Source organism: Pelobates fuscus, chromosome 1 (assembly GCF_036172605.1).
Source record: "Pelobates fuscus isolate aPelFus1 chromosome 1, aPelFus1.pri, whole genome shotgun sequence".
NCBI classification, from domain to species: Eukaryota; Metazoa; Chordata; class Amphibia; order Anura; family Pelobatidae; genus Pelobates; species Pelobates fuscus.
In genome coordinates, this window is record NC_086317.1 from 315,108,479 (window position 1) to 315,126,314 (window position 17,836).

At 39.5% G+C, this 17,836-nt stretch overlaps 1 protein-coding gene across 1 annotated transcript in view; it reads left to right on the forward strand.

Annotated features, from left to right (window-relative positions):
* Window positions 1-17,836, forward strand: part of VWA3B (von Willebrand factor A domain containing 3B) — a 242,141-nt gene that overhangs the window by 159,992 nt on the left and 64,313 nt on the right. The window contains exons 23-26 of the mRNA XM_063459114.1: window positions 4,765-4,885; window positions 5,740-5,864; window positions 9,995-10,123; window positions 10,390-10,487. Coding sequence (XP_063315184.1) covers window positions 4,765-4,885; window positions 5,740-5,864; window positions 9,995-10,123; window positions 10,390-10,487 — 473 coding nt within the window. The remainder of the gene's footprint in view (window positions 1-4,764; window positions 4,886-5,739; window positions 5,865-9,994; window positions 10,124-10,389; window positions 10,488-17,836) is intronic.

Sequence of the window (17,836 nt, forward strand, 5' to 3'; positions counted from 1 at the left end):
TTGACAAGGGCATTACCGCTTATAACAGAATAATTATACAACCTACTTTAAAGAGAAGCAACAAATGGAAATATGTGATACCACCTATATAATATGTATGGCAGGGAGTGCTGTGACAGAATAGTTTGAGAAAAGGTTCTACTGAGAAACAATTTTATTATGAGACTCTGTGCTTCATTAATTGTGCTACCAGTTTTCAAAATGTGATATTTTGTAGAATTACCGTTTTTGGTTTGATATACTGTCATCATCGTTTATGTAAAATATTGATATCTGTTGTTTAATACAACTGAAATGTGCAGTTTACTAAGTGCCAATATAATCCAACTTAACAAAAGTTTATCAAGCATTTCAAGCAACACTTAATTCATACCACAGACACAGCAAACAGTCTGCTAGTAATTATGATAGTGTTTTAGTGATTTCTATACTGCTGTACTGACAATTTGCAGAACTTTACGCATGAAGGGCTGCATTTACAGGGTAATTATGACATTATTACAAGTGTTGTAATTTTGCCTTCACTAACATTATTTAGGATTGTATTTTGCTAATAATAAAAATGCATATTGTCCAAGAAAGATCTGAATGTGGCAGTAACTACCTGAAAAATCCCCAACACTTTACCGCAATGTACCAAGATTTCTTAGTTCATTAATTTACTTGCTCGGTAGTTAGTTATATTGTTATCACAAAATTCTAGTATGCTTAATATACCCCTCTAAACGGATGGTCCATTGACCAAATTATTTCCCCCCCTCCCACCTGACTGTAGTCTAACTCGCCACCCGCGTATTTTGCTGTCATAGCCAGACGTAATATTTAACAGCACAGTGTGGCTCAGTATTAACTCCTATTATAACAAAATGTGCCATGTATCTGAAACCACATTTGTGTTTACCTATGTCTAATGCTCTGATTGCACCAGCTGTTGTGGCAGTGCAAACCTGATTGTTAACCTACGCACAACCTAAATAAAGAATTATAAAAAAAAAAAAAAAAAAAAAAAAATGCATATTGTACAGAACGGCTTGAGTCCAAGGAAAACAATTTATTTCTAGCAATTCAAATATTTTCTTAATTACGATCTATTTTGGCTAAAGCAATCGACAAATGGTTCTTGCTGATGGTGTTTTTCAAGGTCATGCCCATTTTCAAGCGGATTCTATGATAAACGATAAACACTTTGTTTTTTTCTATATAGGTTTATCTTTTCAGAAACCTCTGCAACAATGTTCAGATTGATAAATGCGCTTTCATTCTGATACAAGAGTGTGCCTTGAAAATAACCTCAGATATTCATCTCTGAACATCATGCACCATTATTATAAGGTCATGTGGAACATGTTTTTTATGTACTCCATGACTTTTCCCATGTTGATGTGATAAAAACTACCTTCAAGTATAGTATTCTGGTTCTAATATCTAATGGATATCTTTGTAGAGACCACATTACACTTGTGTGATATCTGCCTTTAGATAAGGTTACCTCCCTGCTCTGTACAGAAATCCAATTTATGATAATATTAAGACAAAGTATTTTGTTAGTGCTTGAATAGTAAAATAATCCCTACTGCAACAAATCAACAACCCTTTTTGATGTCAGTGTGTTAGGACTCCTCCCTACGCTAAGAAAATAAGTAAAATCAGATCCAAAGTTTTATTATGTCACAGAGTGCAGTGTACAGGGCCAGACTGACCTACTGGGTATTCTCTTAGTAGAGTGCCTTCTGCTGTGAAGTATATTGAAAAAGGTGATCGTTAAGACTCTGGCCTTGAAGTCACTTGCCACCTATTTTCTTATGTTCCCCATTGCCATTTCCAGCTCTCTTTTCTTTGCCAGAATTAAAAGAAAAAAGGGGGGGAGAGAACGAGCTCCAGCATTAACAACAATATTCACTACCTCCGCTGTTGCGTTGTTTTTGGTCGAAGGAATAAGTGCTCAAAGTTACAAGAAATTTTTATATGTACAGTAATTTTATGTACTTACCATAGTTCAGCTTGTTCTATCAACAGTAATGTAATTTACCGTTTAGGTGGGAAACACCTATAACCTCCACTATTGTTTTTTATTCTTCTTTATTTTTGAATGAGCAATCAGATGGAGAGACAGATATCATACATTCAATTTTGGACGTCAGGCGTTCAAGAAATACAACGTGTATCAATGAGATATTTTGCACAGTGTTACATTTGCTTTATATAAACAGTTGACATGTGTTGCACTCAGGCAACATGCGTTTTAATGTCACCATGCTTTGTTACCGCCCCTTTGCCCCTAATTCCTAGTTCTCATTTCATTATTATTATTTTTTTTTAAATGAACCTTTCCTATTTTCTAATTAGGCCTAAGACAGTGGGTGGTCTATAGAAAAACAAAATGTGATCTTAACATCGCATTACTAAATGACGGTACTCAGATCTGCTACTATTCTATTGGAAATTGAGTCTAGATCGGTCTCTCGGGATCTCAATATGGCGCCGCAGTTAGCATTAGAAGATGGTTAAGGATTCTTATTGTGATATACACATGCGTGTGTTCACTAGAGTGTGTTGTATAGTTAGGTGCATAAGAATAGGCAGCGCCCTAGAAATCAATGATTTAGGGATCACTGAGATTGTCAATATATCTATTATTACGTGGATGTGTGTGTGTCCACTCCCTACGGGCAGGGCCGTCTTTAAAGGGGGGCAAAAGGGGCAGCTGCCCCGGGCCCAGTTACTCCCGAGGGGCCCAAAGTAGCTGCCCAGTGAGACCCCTGCTGGCATCCAAACCCTGTTGACTGCAGCACCTGATATAATCAGGGGCCGTCAGCCCTTTAAGAGTGCTCTGGTCTGGGCCCCTTGGATGCGCCAGTGTGTGTGCACCAGTGTTTGTATCAAAGTATTTGTATCTGTGTGTCAAAGTGTGTATCTGAGTGTGTGCATGTGCTAGTGTGTGTGTATATGCCAGTGTGTATCTGTGTGTCAAGATGTGTGCATGTGTCCAGGTGTGTGCATGTATCAGTGTGTTTATGTGTGTATCTGCGTGTCAATGTGTATGTATATCTGTGTTAGTATGTATGTGCATACATCCAAGTAATCAAACACACCGCTGCAAACACAATCATTACATACAAACACACCCCTGAATACAAACTCCAAAATTGCATACAAACACACCCTTTACTCACCAATACTACACACAAATGTACATCTGCATCTAAAAGATAACACTACGTCCAAACACACCCCTGCATGCAATTACAAATGTTACATACAAACACACCCGTTTATTAAAACATTCAAATTATATACAAACACCAACTCAATACACAAAAGCACAACTTTTAAAATCCAACACTACATACAAAACACACATTCCTGCATTTAAAAACAAACACTACACACAAATACACCGCTGCATTCCAATGGTAAAATTACATACAAATACACCCCTACATGCACACATATACTCTATACAAAAACATGCTTACATTCAAATTCACAATATCTATCTATCTTTTCTCCACTCTTGCGCTATAAGGGAGACCCCAAAAAAATTATTGCACCACAGCCCTCTCTACATTAGTTCCATCAGTAGGTTGGGGTGTAGGCCGTGACTGCATGCCAGGGAGCTGTGTGTTGGAAGTGGGGGGGAGGGGAGGAGAGGGCACGGTACAGGGGGCCCAAGCAAATGCTTGCCCAGGGTCCAATCGATATTAAAGATGGCCCTGCCTACGGGTGTGTCTTATATAAGAAGTTCCCCCTTGGCAGAGAGGGGAGGAGGGTGGGGGGGGGGGGGAAGTGCAATAAAGTTGAATACAAGAGAAGAGATTACAAGAGAAAAAAAAGAATGCAGCAGGAGGGTAGGGCAAAAGGTAGAAGAGGCGGAGGAAAGTTAGATGGGCAGGTAGATGGCAAGCCATCATCGGCAGAGTATGCCAGAGAGCGCCCCAGTACTCCGGAGACCAGTGCCCAGCCCAAAGGTGGGGGGGCATGGCATGTGAGGGGATCGATGAGCGCTGGGGGGGGGGAGGAGGGGGCAAGTAAGTGTCCTGAGAACCTCCCAAGCATGCCTGTTCTGTTATTCTGGATCAATGTAGTCGTCCCAGTGTTGCCATATTTTTTTAAAGGCAGTTGTGGTCCCCCTTACTTGCGCTGTCAATTTATCCATGAGATAATTATCTTTCAGTTTAAGGAGTACCGTGTCTATAGGGGGGTATTGTGGGTTCCACTATTGTTTTTTAACTGTGATGCAATTTTATACTTCAAGTGGGTGAATTGCGACCTGTTACTAATGGGAGGGATAATTCAGTCACAATTTATTTAATTATTCCTGTTGGATCAATGTAGCATTGATTTTAATGTTTTGTTACCTGAACCTTGTTCCACTACTGACAAGTCCTGAAGCTAGGATTTTATTCTAGCCTGTACCACAACTATTTGGCAACAGATGTAACATTGGGGAATAGTTACATTGCATGGATAGTGCTAGAATGACAAATACATTTTTTCTATGTCGTCTACTGTCTTGGGTGGCCAGCCATAAAAGCACCAATGACCAGTACAGCTAAGATTGACATACTGATGATGATGTAATTTCCCCTCTTCAAATTTTATCTGTTTCAATTTTTTCTATTATCCCCTAATCTTTATTTCATCTTCCCTGTCCTCAACCAATCTAACTTTTTTTTTTTATGTAGAAATATGCATGGAATTTGAGAAGGATAAGCTAAAGTGTATTCAGTTATGCTTTAATTATATACTTCATATATATTGTAGAACAATAAAGAAGAGACCAAGAATGAAAATATAAAAATGCAACAGAGAAAAAAAGCTATAGACCCACTAAAACACCAAAAGGTCATTGCAAGATCAGATGTTGATGGCTTTTACTATCAAGGTAACATCTTATACAATATAACATTTTTTTATTTTGTTCACAAGGAATTTTAAAAAAATTGTTGTTTCGATAATTTGTCTTGGTAAAAAGTGATCTAATGCTGTAATCTTACTATATAGTCATGGAGCTGTGTGGGATAACATTGGTAAGTGATATGAGTGATTTCTGTGAACTTAAAAAGTGGATGGGATGGGAGAACAGATTCCATCAGAACAGTTTGCATGGTTAATGATAAGGGATTAACCTTCCACTCCAAGTCATGATGGTCTACATCAATGTACACATTGATTAAGATGAGTGGGCTTGTGAGATAGCGAGAAGTGAGCTGTTGATATGGTGATATCAAAAGGCTATCCACCAACCAGATTTCTCATGGTTCTTATACCCATGGATCTTACAACAATAAGATGACTATGCAGGGCTGGATAACAGCTAATATGACCATATGGGCGAGTGACGTCGTTGCTGTGTACTCATTCTTCACAGACAGATGAGTGTGTGCCGGATAAGTGATATTTACAAAGAGTCATATCACATAACCATACAACTGAATAAAAAGCTCATCTTCCACTTACATTGTTAGATTTCTAAATCTTTTTACATAGAACCCAACTTATTTTAGCAATCTGTGATTACGTAAAACTATAGAACACATCAGTGAAACAATATCAGAATATATTTGAACACAATACAATGTCACTGAATTTATCTCCAGCTTGTACGTATGAATGAAAGCAAAAAAGCAAAAAATAGTTCAATACACTATACGTTTATCTAAAATATATTATTTCTAGTTTTACAATGAATATGTCCTTTATTTTTTCTTTGTGTATTGAACTTGCCATTCCTTGTAGGTACTGTTATAAAGACCATCCACTCAAAGCATGCCGAGGTAGATTTCTGCCAAGGGGAAAATCAGATTATTCCCATTAAATTTATAATACCAACTGGAGGATCTGTGCCCTGCCCGCCTCTAAAGGTTAAACAATTATTTTATTATTATGACTATTTTTAAAATGATTCATGTAATTGGTTGGCCTTGACAAAGGTCAAACAAAATTAATTATAGAAAAGGAAGAAATATTGAATTGCTACATAAGACGTTTCTATTCCTTTTTTCTAAATAAGCTGTAAAACCTTTTATTGTTTAATGGAATCTATATTTTTTATTTTTTAAATTTTTTATTTTTTTAAAAAAAATCTTTATTTTATTTGTGCAAAGGTTTTTTTTTGTCAATCTCTTTTTATTAAGGCATACGTGTTGGGTACAGAATAAAGAAAGGGAAATGCATGAGTGATCAACAAAATTAGGGTAATACAGCGAAAATATTGATTGATTACATTTCCAGAATATTTATGCTTCATTTTTTTCTTTTTTTTTTTTGTATGTCGTTTAACGGAAACATATTACAAACCGGCTAAAATGAGATGCAGCGAGGCGAGTGCGACCTTTCCATTGTAACTAGTGCCTTGCTGGCTTGCTAGGTCTCGTTAGACTAGTACATGTGCTTTCATTGACATTAAAATATGACAAATACTAAACAGGCTAATCGAACGACTTGTTACAACTTATCCTACCATGTAGCTATAAGAGTGTAGAGATCAGAAAGTTTGAGGTACATGTTAGGCACTGTCTACATTAAACATTTATACATGAACAGGTTTAGCTAGGACCACGCTTATGGTGCACGCTAGGCATAATAAAAGGGCAACGTGTATTCTTGAGCAGGTTTATGTATTGTTTTAAACATGAGCGTAACTGAAAGGGTTAATGCTGTAATGGACTCAATTCCCCTCGATTCTGGATCTCTCGGTCACCATTATCAACGTTGATGGAGAATCTTTGTGAGCAATAAGACACGGACGAATGCTTTGACAAGACTCTCAAATGCTTTACTGTGTAATGAGTATTTATACAAATTAAGTTACTTGAGTCATGAGATATGCCATACAGAATATAAGATTGATTACTTCCTTAAATATTACATGTTGTTCTGACAATGGAAAGATAAGATTTTTTGAATATGTCTGGAAAGAATATCCTGAAATTTGGACTGGGCAAGACATCCTGAGATGTCGTACTTCCTATAGAATTGTATAGGTCTGTCACAGTCAGCATATCTAACACTGTCACACTTCCTATAGAAGGAAGCATGTTATTGTTTAAGTCTTTCACAGTCAGCATTTCTATGATGTACATTAAATTTAAAGCATACAAAGCAAAAAGTAGTTTAACTGTTTCATATCCTTTCAGTTCAGCAATATTGATTATAAACTTTATAAAATCATAAAATACATATAAGAGAAATTAACTATCTAATATTCCTTACAGTAACCTCAATAGGTAAAATTCAACATGAGTGCCTTAACCTTTAACTGTACCACTAAGTTGGCTGGAGACACACTTAAGTATCACGTACGTTAATCGTATGGCCTCTCAATTTAAACAGGAACTATAGGCAAACGACCATAGGCTCCAAAATTGCTAAGCAGTTATGGTTATGGTTAAACAGGCTAAATAATGAAGTATCATACCTAACCTGCTGTGCTTTATGGCTGGGTAGCGACAACATCAAATAAGTTACACACTTGATCTAAATAACTGGCGTATAGCCCCCTCATGTTCCCTGTAAAGGAAAATAAGAGCTGTACTGTGTTTATACTGCGGTATATCAACGGGTGCGTTGAGGAAAGCTTAACTGATTATGCGTCTCTGCAGTCTTAATCGGCCATGTTGGCCAGTCCATCTCGTTATGCTTGGATAAGTGCATAACATTCGTACGGGCGTGAAGAAGATGGGTTCTGCTATGGTGCGTTCCCATCGCCAGCCTCCCTGAATATCTGTGTCGCATTCTTTGGTAGGTGTGGGGAGGTAGGCTGTTAGTGTTCTGCTCGATCACCCTATTCCCCTTGGGGTGAGCTGTAGTGGAATTGTCAGGCAGATCTGCATGGTGATATCCAGAGCGCGGCGGGAAACTCCTCCCCAGCTCCAGGCTTCACGTGGGGCCAATACCTCGTGTCCACAGACTCGTTAGCCTCTCGGGGCCGGGTCTTTCCCGGTATGGGTGCTATGAAGGGTCCTGGTGGTTCTCCGCCGCCGGCGGCGGGTGACCCTCCTGTGTTGTGGTCGGTATACGGGAGGGATTCTCCTGGAGGCCCCCGCCTGGATGGGCACTCTGCCTGTAAGTGTAGGGCGGCTTTGCCCGGGGTCTGCTCTCGTCGCCTCTTGGCCCCTGCCTGCTTCACTTCCTCGTGCTGAGTGAGGGTTCGTTGGGTCCTCCGCCACTCCAGCCTCTCCCAGAAGCGTTGGAACAGAGCGTCCAGTCGTTCATGTAGGGGCTGAGGGGGTGTTGGCTCAGCTGTAAGGTCTATGGTCGCCATTTTGTGTACGGTCGCTTGCTGGTTTGGTACGAGCTTTTGGCTCTCGCCAGTGTTTGTCGTCTTCGTGGTCGTGTATTGCATGCTAGTATGGACCGTGAAAACCCCCGCCGGTCCTGAGGGGGGAGGGAAGGCCCGATGCTTCGGGTGCTTCGTAGTTTGGTGGGCCGGGAGAGCGGCCGTCTCTCTCCAGCCCAGCATGATGTAGGCCCGAGGCCACCGGACTGGCTTCGCAGCGGGCATTGAGTCGTGCTTGGTGTCCCCCGGTACCCCTGCCTTCGTGTCACAAGGGGTGGTCAGTTGGGGTACAGGATTGTTTGATTTCCTGCTGATTTTTGCCGAAAACCGGGATCAGGCTCAGGAGCCCACAGAAAGCGTGTCTGTGCTGCTCCCCAGTCAGGCCCCGCCTCCTTGTGTATAGGTTTTATAGACAGGCTGGCAATGCCACGACAGCTATTGCTAGCCACATAAACATCGAAAAAAACAATGGTCTGGCATTTAAGCACATTTTTTTAAGAAAAGATAATTCGCTTATGTCTTAAAACTGCAAAGTATGATTTAAAGTATAAAGAGAAATACTTAAGGCAATGTGGCATGTGAGATAGTAAACAGAAAGCTAGTATAGATCAGAAGAACACATGCCATTGTTGCTAAAGATCCCTGAGCCCAACCAGATTTTTAGCTAGTCAGATGAGCATATTAAAAATAAAGCAATGCAAAATAGGCAAAGTAACAGTGAGTCAGACATGAAGCGGCACCTCTAATCCCCACATAGAGACCCCTCAGTCCCCTGCACCTGTAAGATTCAATCCCATGAAACTGACAGGCTGTGTCAGATCGCTATACTTCAAAGAGCTGCAGGACCACGGCAGTCGCATCGGGTCATCTTCCTGTGGTGAGTGGTGAGAAGTCATCTTGAGCCACTGGTGTTTCCACTCCAATTGTGTAGTGGCACAGCTGTAGGGCATCAAGTACTCTCCATCGTAAGGCTTCGGTGTCGATTGATTGTGCCTGGTTTGGGCCCCAAGAGCTGCAAGTGATCTGTTTTTTCATGGTTGCCCGCAGAGGGCACCAAGAGCCCTGAGGGAGGCTGCCTTCTTCAGAGAGTGCTCAAGGTTCAGAGCAGGCTCCGCCGCCATCTTGCGAGGTGAGTGTGACCTCCGACCATTTCTGGCGTGAGTAGGGCCCCAGGGTGGATCGGGATAACCCCTCGGCCTCTCAAACCAAAATAAGGTGTCAAGTAACTGCCACCTGGCAGGACAGCAGAGTGGCGGCCGTCCACTCCACTCACCACCTGGGTAGTCCTTAGTTGCTGGAAGATGTGCCATGGAGGAGCAATAGACTGATTTGGGGTTTCGAGGTTGTGGCAGCACCCCTAGATGGTATGGGTTCTTACTCTGTAGCTCCAGATGCCGGGATGAACCAACTAAATGGGTTGAAAATCCGGGATGTAGCAGGAGCTGTACATGCGTTTAGCCGGCATGGTGGCCCGCCCCCACCCCCTGAATCTATATATTTTTGCATATTTTCTTTTTCAATAAGTTCTCATTGTAGCATACTTCAGATCTTCCCTATCTATAACTTGGTCAATATAAGTTATCTTTCCCATCTATATGTCAATCATTTAAACTTAGAAATGTTTAGCATTAATTACAGTATAGATTTTTAAAGTGTCAATACCGATATAATGTGATAGAGCTTTTTGATATATTTTTTTTCATCTTCAAAAAGGTTGGAGATTGTGTCCTTTCAAAAACAAGGGCAGGAAGTGGTTGCTATGTACCTGCTGTCGTCATAGCAACACCAAGGACTGAAGCAGCAGATAAATTGTACTCTGTTCTGAAATACAACAATAGAAAAGTAAGTGCTATAGAACACCCATTGTTTAATAACCTGACAAGATGCACTCTCCTGCATTTCACATAACACTAGTTGTGACTAGTTTACATCTTCTTCCAGTGGGCCGCAAGGAATTTTTCCATTTACTCATAAATTAGGTTGCAGTTTTAAGAAATAAGAACATCTGCTTCTGGCCAATTACTATTTGTTTTCTAGAATACTTATAATGAAGTATATGTACTAAAATATGCAATGTACTGAACATTTTTTTTCTTTTTATCTTGCAGGAGCAGTGTTTAAGGAGTGAACTCATTAAAATTAGTCCATCACAATTTGCCTTTTCTTGTCGCTATATTAAAAGTGCTCAGATGGTCGATTATACTATGTACGTATATTCTCAATTGCTTGCACTTCATTATTGTTTAAATAACCTCAATTGTAGATTAGTATGAATTATTTTTTTGCGGTATAAATTTATTGAACATTTGTGAAAGTTACAAAATGGAGGAGCAAAAGAAAATCGCCGACAACAAATTGACTAAAGGAAGTCTGTCAGAGACTGAAAAACTGTTTCAGAAAAAAGTAAACATAAACTAAAAGGACCACTCCGCACACACATAAAGCTTTATGAGCTTGCAGTATCCCATTTAGAAGACAATTTATAAAAGCATTGATTTCAATGTGAAATTTGCACTTTTAATATAAAGTTAAGAAACACCGTCCCTGGCTGTCAGGTAAACAGCCAGGGAGGTTTGTTCCTTTCTTCCATTAGCTCCACTGAGCTAATGAAAGGTGTGCTCGCCTTGAGCTTGCCATATTTCTCATTCCTCCGCAGGAAGGAATGAGAAATATTAACATCAGGCCAATGTTCTTCCTGAAAGCTGTTGCAGTATGCACACACTGAGTGACAGATACACAATATTCTCAATGAGAGGCCTCTGATTGGTTATTTCCTTGTGATGAGCCTAGAAAAGGGGGAGTGCTCGCAAAGGCTGCATTTACAATAACTGCAGCTTTTGTAAGATCTTTTTTGATATACATGTATTTATTGGGTGTATATCTATTATATAGCGCTTGAAAAAAGTAATTGGAGATGGAAAGCACTTAGTATAGCTATCTCAAAAATATGTTTCAACATGCTGGAAAAATGAGTAGGAGGGGAAGTAAGAGGGAGGATTCAGGAAAAGAAGGAAAACGAGTAAGTGATATAGGAAATAAAAATATAATCCCCACAGTGAAAGAGAAATATCCTGATAGAGGTGGTATCTTGTATATCATGCATTTTTGTTTGCAGCACTAGATGCTGCACAGGCTGTAACTAGATGCTGCACAGGCTATATACACTTCTGCACCACCTGCTGGCTACAAAATATATTAGCTAATCTTATATTTATAATTATTGCGCTAACATTTTTGTAAAATGTCACTCTAAAAGTAAACAACTACTTTAAAATGGGCAGTAATATTCAAGAACTTTGGTAAAAGGGAATTACTCCCAGTTTATAATAAAACAGTTGATTTAAGGTATTTTAATTATACAGTGGTACCTAGGTTTACAAACGCCTCGGTTAACATCATTTTCGGTTTACAAATGAAAATCCATTGAAAATAATGCCTCGGTTTACAATTTTTTTTTTGCCATACGAAGCAAGTTACCCCAGGATGCATTGAGCCTGGGAGGTTTATAGCACCGCCCCCTGCATGCTGGAGCCTGTGGGTAGCACATGGCGTCGAGTGTGGAGGTGTTGGAGCGGTTCTTGCATCACGTTTTGGAGCCATTCTGGAAAATAAAATTTCAGCGGTTTTTGGGACTTTTTGGAACTTTTTTGGTGCATTTGGAAAGGTAGGGAGCTGAGCTTTGTCGTTTGCGTGCCTTTTACTATGTGTTCTGCATTGTGGGTTGGTTCCATGCCAGCTCATTTTGACTTCTTTCTGACCTCCGGAACGGATTAATTGGTTTTTAATACATTCCTATGGGAAACCACGATTCGGTTTACACATTTTTTGCAATACAAAACGTCCCGGAGAACGCATTATTTATTTCTGTGAAGCACATCATTGGATAACCTGTGGAAAGTCTCTTGACAAACTTCAAATGCAAGCTTTAGGATAAGTTACAATTATTGTAACTTATTTTTTTTTTATTTTTTTTTTATAATTTTTTATTTTATTGAGGCATGTGATTATGGTGGTACAGAAAAAAGAGAGGGAGACTTGCAAGAGTTGTACAGGTTAGGGTCATCGTAACAGATTGCAGAAATCTCCTAGGATTGTCAACCTCATTTTATATTATGTTAACAAGCTTAAACCATAGATAGATAACAAGTAGGGTATTTGCTAGGCAATACACCCTTTTGATAAAATCGGTACATAGATAGGATTACATGCAGGCACTATATTCTGTTCACTATTTACTGGGTACATGCTTTAAGTACTTGCGCAAATGGTATGTTTTAGGAATAGGAATAGCATGTTTCAACATAGTAGGCAGATAAGCTAGTTTACTGTGATATGTAGTTAGTAGAGCCGCAGGCTATGATTCACTAGTAATGAGTAATATAGAAAACTAGATTTGTACATCACTAAATAGGTTAAACCTAACCACCCTGCGCTTTGCTAGAATTTGGAACTGCTAGTTATTGGGTATACGTGAAAATACTTTTAGGTCCCTTTATAAAAGTTGCTTAGCAGGCTAATACTCAGAAACAGATAAAACAGGTAGAATACAAGAGTCCATCGCCTGAAAGTGAGTAGCTTTAGTCATGCTTGGGTTTTTTCCACCCCAGGTTAACCCTCCAGCTGCCAGACAAAGGTCAGTGGTTTATCGCTGTGGGATCTGCCTGTGAAGTATGTGGGCAGCAGAGGGACGGGAGCCAGGGTGCTGCCATGTTAGGCACAGTCCACGCAAGTGGCTTGGTGACAGTCCCCAGGTGGTGTACTTGCGGTTTTTAGTCCTGTGCTTGCCTTTGGTGGGAGCCAGGACCCTGCAGCCATGTCCTGTGCTTGCCTTTGGTGGGAGCCAGGACCCTGCAGCTCACGGCTGCGTTTAATTAATGTAGTGCAGTGTGTTTAGTGAATGTAGTGTGTGTAGTGCAGTGTGTTTAGTGAATGCAGTGTGTGTGTAGTGCAGTGTGTTTAATGAATGTAGTGTGTGTAGTGCAGTGTGTTTAATGGATGTAGTGTGTGTGTAGTGCAGTGTGTTTAATGAATGTAGTGTGTGTGTGTGTGTGTGTAGTGCAGTGTGTTTAATGAATGTAGTGTGTGTATAGTGCAGTGTGTTTAATGAATGTAGTGTGTGTGTAGTGCAGTGTGTTTAGTGAATGTAGTATGTGTGTGTAGTGCAGTGTGTTTAATGAATGTAGTGTGTGTGTAGTGCAGTGTGTTTAATGAATGTAGTGTGTGTAGTGCAGTGTGTTTAATGAATGTAGTGTGTATGTGTGTGTAGTGCAGTGTGTTTAATGAATGTAGTGTGTGTGTGTGTAGTGCAGTGTGTTTAGTGAATGTAGTGTGTGTAGTGCAGTGTGTGTGTAGTGCAGTGTGTTTAGTGAATGTAGTGTGTGTGTAGTGCAGTGTGTTTAATGAATGTATTGTGTGTGTGTATAGTGCAGTGTGTTTAATGAATGTAGTGTGTGTGTGTGTGTTGTGCAGTGTTTAGTGAATGTAGTGTGTGTGTGTAGTGCAGTGTGTTTAATGAATGTAGTGTGTGTGTGTGTAGTGCAGTGTGTGTGTAGTGCAGTGTGTTTAGTGAATGTAGTGTGTGTGTAGTGCAGTGTGTTTAATGAATGTATTGTGTGTGTATAGTGCAGTGTGTTTAATGAATGTAGTGTGTGTGTGTTGTGCAGTGTTTAGTGAATGTAGTGTGTGTGTGTAGTGCAGTGTGTTTAATGAATGTAGTGTGTGTGTAGTGCAGTGTGTTTAATGAATGTAGTGTGTGTGTGTAGTGCAGTGTGTTTAGTGAATGCAGTGTGTGTGTAGTGCAGTGTGTTTAATGAATGTAGTGTGTGTGTGTAGTGCAGTGTGTTTAATGAATGTAGTGTGTGTGTGTAGTGCAGTGTGTTTAATGAATGTAGTGTGTGTGTAGTGTAGTGTGTTTAGTGAATGTAGTATGTGTGTGTAGTGCAGTGTGTTTAATGAATGTAGTGTGTGTAGTGCAGTGTGTTTAATGAATGTAGTGTGTGTGTGTAGTGCAGTGTGTTTAATGAATGTAGTGTGTGTGTGTAGTGCAGTGTGTTTAATGAATGTAGTGTGTGTGTAGTGCAGTGTGTTTAATGAGTGTAGTGCAGTGTGTTTAGTGAATGTAGTGTGTGTGTGTAGTGCAGTGTGTTTAGTGAATGTAGTGTGTGTGTTTAATGAATGTAGTGTGTGTGTATAGTGCAGTGTGTTTAATGAATGTAGTGTGTGTGTGTGTTGTGCAGTGTTTAGTGAATGTAGTGTGTGTGTGTAGTGCAGTGTGTTTAATGAATGTAGTGTGTGTGTGTGTAGTGCAGTGTGTTTAATGAATGTAGTGTGTGTGTGTGTGTAGTGCAGTGTGTTTAGTGAATGTAGTGTGTGTGTGCTTGTAAGGATGCAGTGTTTGTGTAAAGTAGGGGGGAGGGGAGTATTTAAAAAAAAATAGAAAATATTTGTGTATATTTAAAATTTCTATTTTATTCCCCCCTCCCTGCTTGTTACCTTGCCAGGGAGGGGGGAGACCGCATTGTGGAGGGAGCCAGCCGTGGTACATTGCAGAGGGGGACCGGGCAGCAGCACACTGTGCTGTGCGGAGCATTGCCATGGTAACCCAACCCAAGTTACTCCAATTTAAATGACCTCCATTTACTGTAACTTTCTTTCTTTGGTTTTTACTATATGTATTAGCTGATGTGTACTGTAGTCATTGCTGCCGTCCCAGGAGTGATGGAAGTGAGTGCAGGACTTTTCTTTTTGAATATTGTTACAATGTCACTATTGAGACATTTTAAAAATATATATTTTGAAACAGCAATTTCCATTTGTAAAAAATGCAATAAAGCATGTAAACACTGGGTGCTTTTAAACTCAGGACAAAATTTTGAATCTATTTAGCAGTTTTTTTCATTAGTTTTTGTAGATAAGTAAAAGATTTTTCAAGTAAAAGTCCAAAAGCATGTTTTGTTTTTTTAAAATTTTTCACCAAATGTTATTATTTTTTTTTAAAGTAAAATATATGACATGATACAAATAATGGTATGTAAAGAAAGCCCTTCTTGTCCTGAAAAAAACAATATATAACTTGTATGGGAACCGTAAATGAGAGCGCGGAAAATTACAGCTAAACACAAACACCACAAAAGTGTTAAAACCGTTCTGGTCCTTAACGTACAACATGGCCAAAACAGGCCGGTCCTTAAGGGGTTAGATGGAGGGTGCGTCTGGGTTCCAGCGATAGCCAATTCAGTCCTTTTAACATGCCACAATGGTGGGTCATGTAATTACATTGTAGAACAAATTATAAAACATAGTAAGTTTATGAAGGTGGTTTTGTGGTGCTGGCACATACACTGCAATCCATGACCGGCATTAGCATTTGTTGCACAATCTGCTTCCTTACTGCAGGGCTTAGGCAGGATTTGTTTCTCTACAGGGCAGGGATTTGTTTCTGTACACCTCCTCCAACTGCAGGAAGCACACACCAGAATAAAATATAAATAAAAAAGAGATACATTTATTTCACATAACATCCATCATAGCAGCACACAATATTCAGTTAAGTAGCTTACTTAGTATCAATGTGAGAAAGCACCATGCACTGATTCTCACTAATAGCGCTTACACTAACGTCAGTTACAGGATGCAGATTCACTTGTTTCCAATATCACTTGCGCATTTCACCTGTGAGTCCATTGCTTCATGCTCCCAGACATGTAGACATCACGATTCCTTCACTACATCTCATAAATATTCTGTAACACAGCTACAGTTAGTCATTTATTTGCTGTGAGGATTGAGAACACAAACACTGGAGATTGTAACTTCACTGATCTGGTGAGGTTCTTGTAGAGAGCAGCTATTCCTTCCAAAGAAAGACCATTGTCCCCCAGGAGTAAGATGACAAGGACCTGTATGTGCAATATATGCTCTGTTCTGTCCATTCTTATTCTGGCTCAGTGGTTTAAATAGGTTTAAATATATTTTGTCTTTAAACACTGTAATATATGTGAGAAACTGACAACCTGGAGCCTTAGGAGCTACATATCTTTCATCTATACACCATGCAACAGTGAGTTGAGTCTAGGCTATCTTAACAATTTAGGTGACTGATTTAGTATATTTAGTTGCTGGGGAGCTAAATGGCTGTTAGGCCAGTATGTGATGTATAATAAGGTAGATTCTAACAAGACAATGGTATTCCTAGCAGTGATAATTTAAGCAGAGAGTGGTAACATTTTGCAGAATGAGTCCCTTTTTGTTTGGTTCACCAATTGATAAATCCACTGAATGTTTTATTGTTCAAACAGGAGAATTTGGAGGCGCCAAATTCACAATGTCATTGTAATGGTTGAGATGTGTGTGTTTGAACATGTACTTATACATGTGATTTATTGTATACAGTGTTGTAAATGCTTTTGGTAATCAGAAGCACATGGATCACTGAAAACTGGTTGTTCGGTCTCATGGTGTATTTTTATATTTCCAGAACCTCTTGATGGCATTGTTTTCCTTTAATACGCATTTCACTATTATGTATCTTCTTGTGTCTCCATTTCTCTCTCTCTTATTCACCTCCTTGACAATGTTTAACTCACTGGCATTGCCCTCCTCTTAGTGTGCACCATGTGTTCCTAGCGGGTCATCCTGATCTCACATTAACATTGTGTCCATGGCTTCATTAAACTAAACATCCTGCTATCTCAGTATGGTTAACGAGACTGTATCTGCCCTCTAAACTTACAAATAAAAAATAATGCTAAAATGACCCTGAAGCCATGCCCAAGTGCTAATAATATCTATTAATGGAATGTGCTTTGGGATTTTGGTTGACACTGAAGACGTCACAATGACGCATAATATCAGTTCGTTAGCCTTCTATTCCTTGATGATTCATGTAAGAATCTTGGAGCTCACTGATGAGTACAATGTCAGTGTAAGAAATATGTGTTGCAGTTATTTGTATAGTATAACTTAATGTTCGCAATTCACTTTGCTCGGAATAGACGCAAGGGATTTTAAATGCAAAATAATATAAAGTCATAAGTTGGAAGGGTCGTTTATACCAGAGCTTTGTGTCAGTCCTAATAACCCCAATGCAGATGGATGCTAGCATCACGTCACACAATCCTAGGGGGATCATTGACTGTCTTTCTATCAGCTCAACATGTGCTAATGGAAGTGTGTTCAAGCAGTAAAATCACTGTGGACATTACTGCTCACATAACTTATATTTGCAATCACTTATATGACTGACATACAGAGAAACTCATACACGTCCTCCCCCCAATACACCATATTTTCAATATCTTATATGCCATGCTCTAATACCCTCAACCCACTTATCTCTCAATTCCACTCAAATCCACAACGTCTTTCTCACGTAATCAAGGGATTGTTGGGAATTTGCCATGGAATTTAAAATGCTTCTGGATACAGTCTCCGACTTACCTATTTTTTTTGGTTTAGCTGTTTTGGCTTAGAAAGTTACATTTTCTGAACAATTCCCAATTTAGTAAATAACTGAAATGCACAATATCAGGAAAACAAAATAGTGGATTTGAAAAA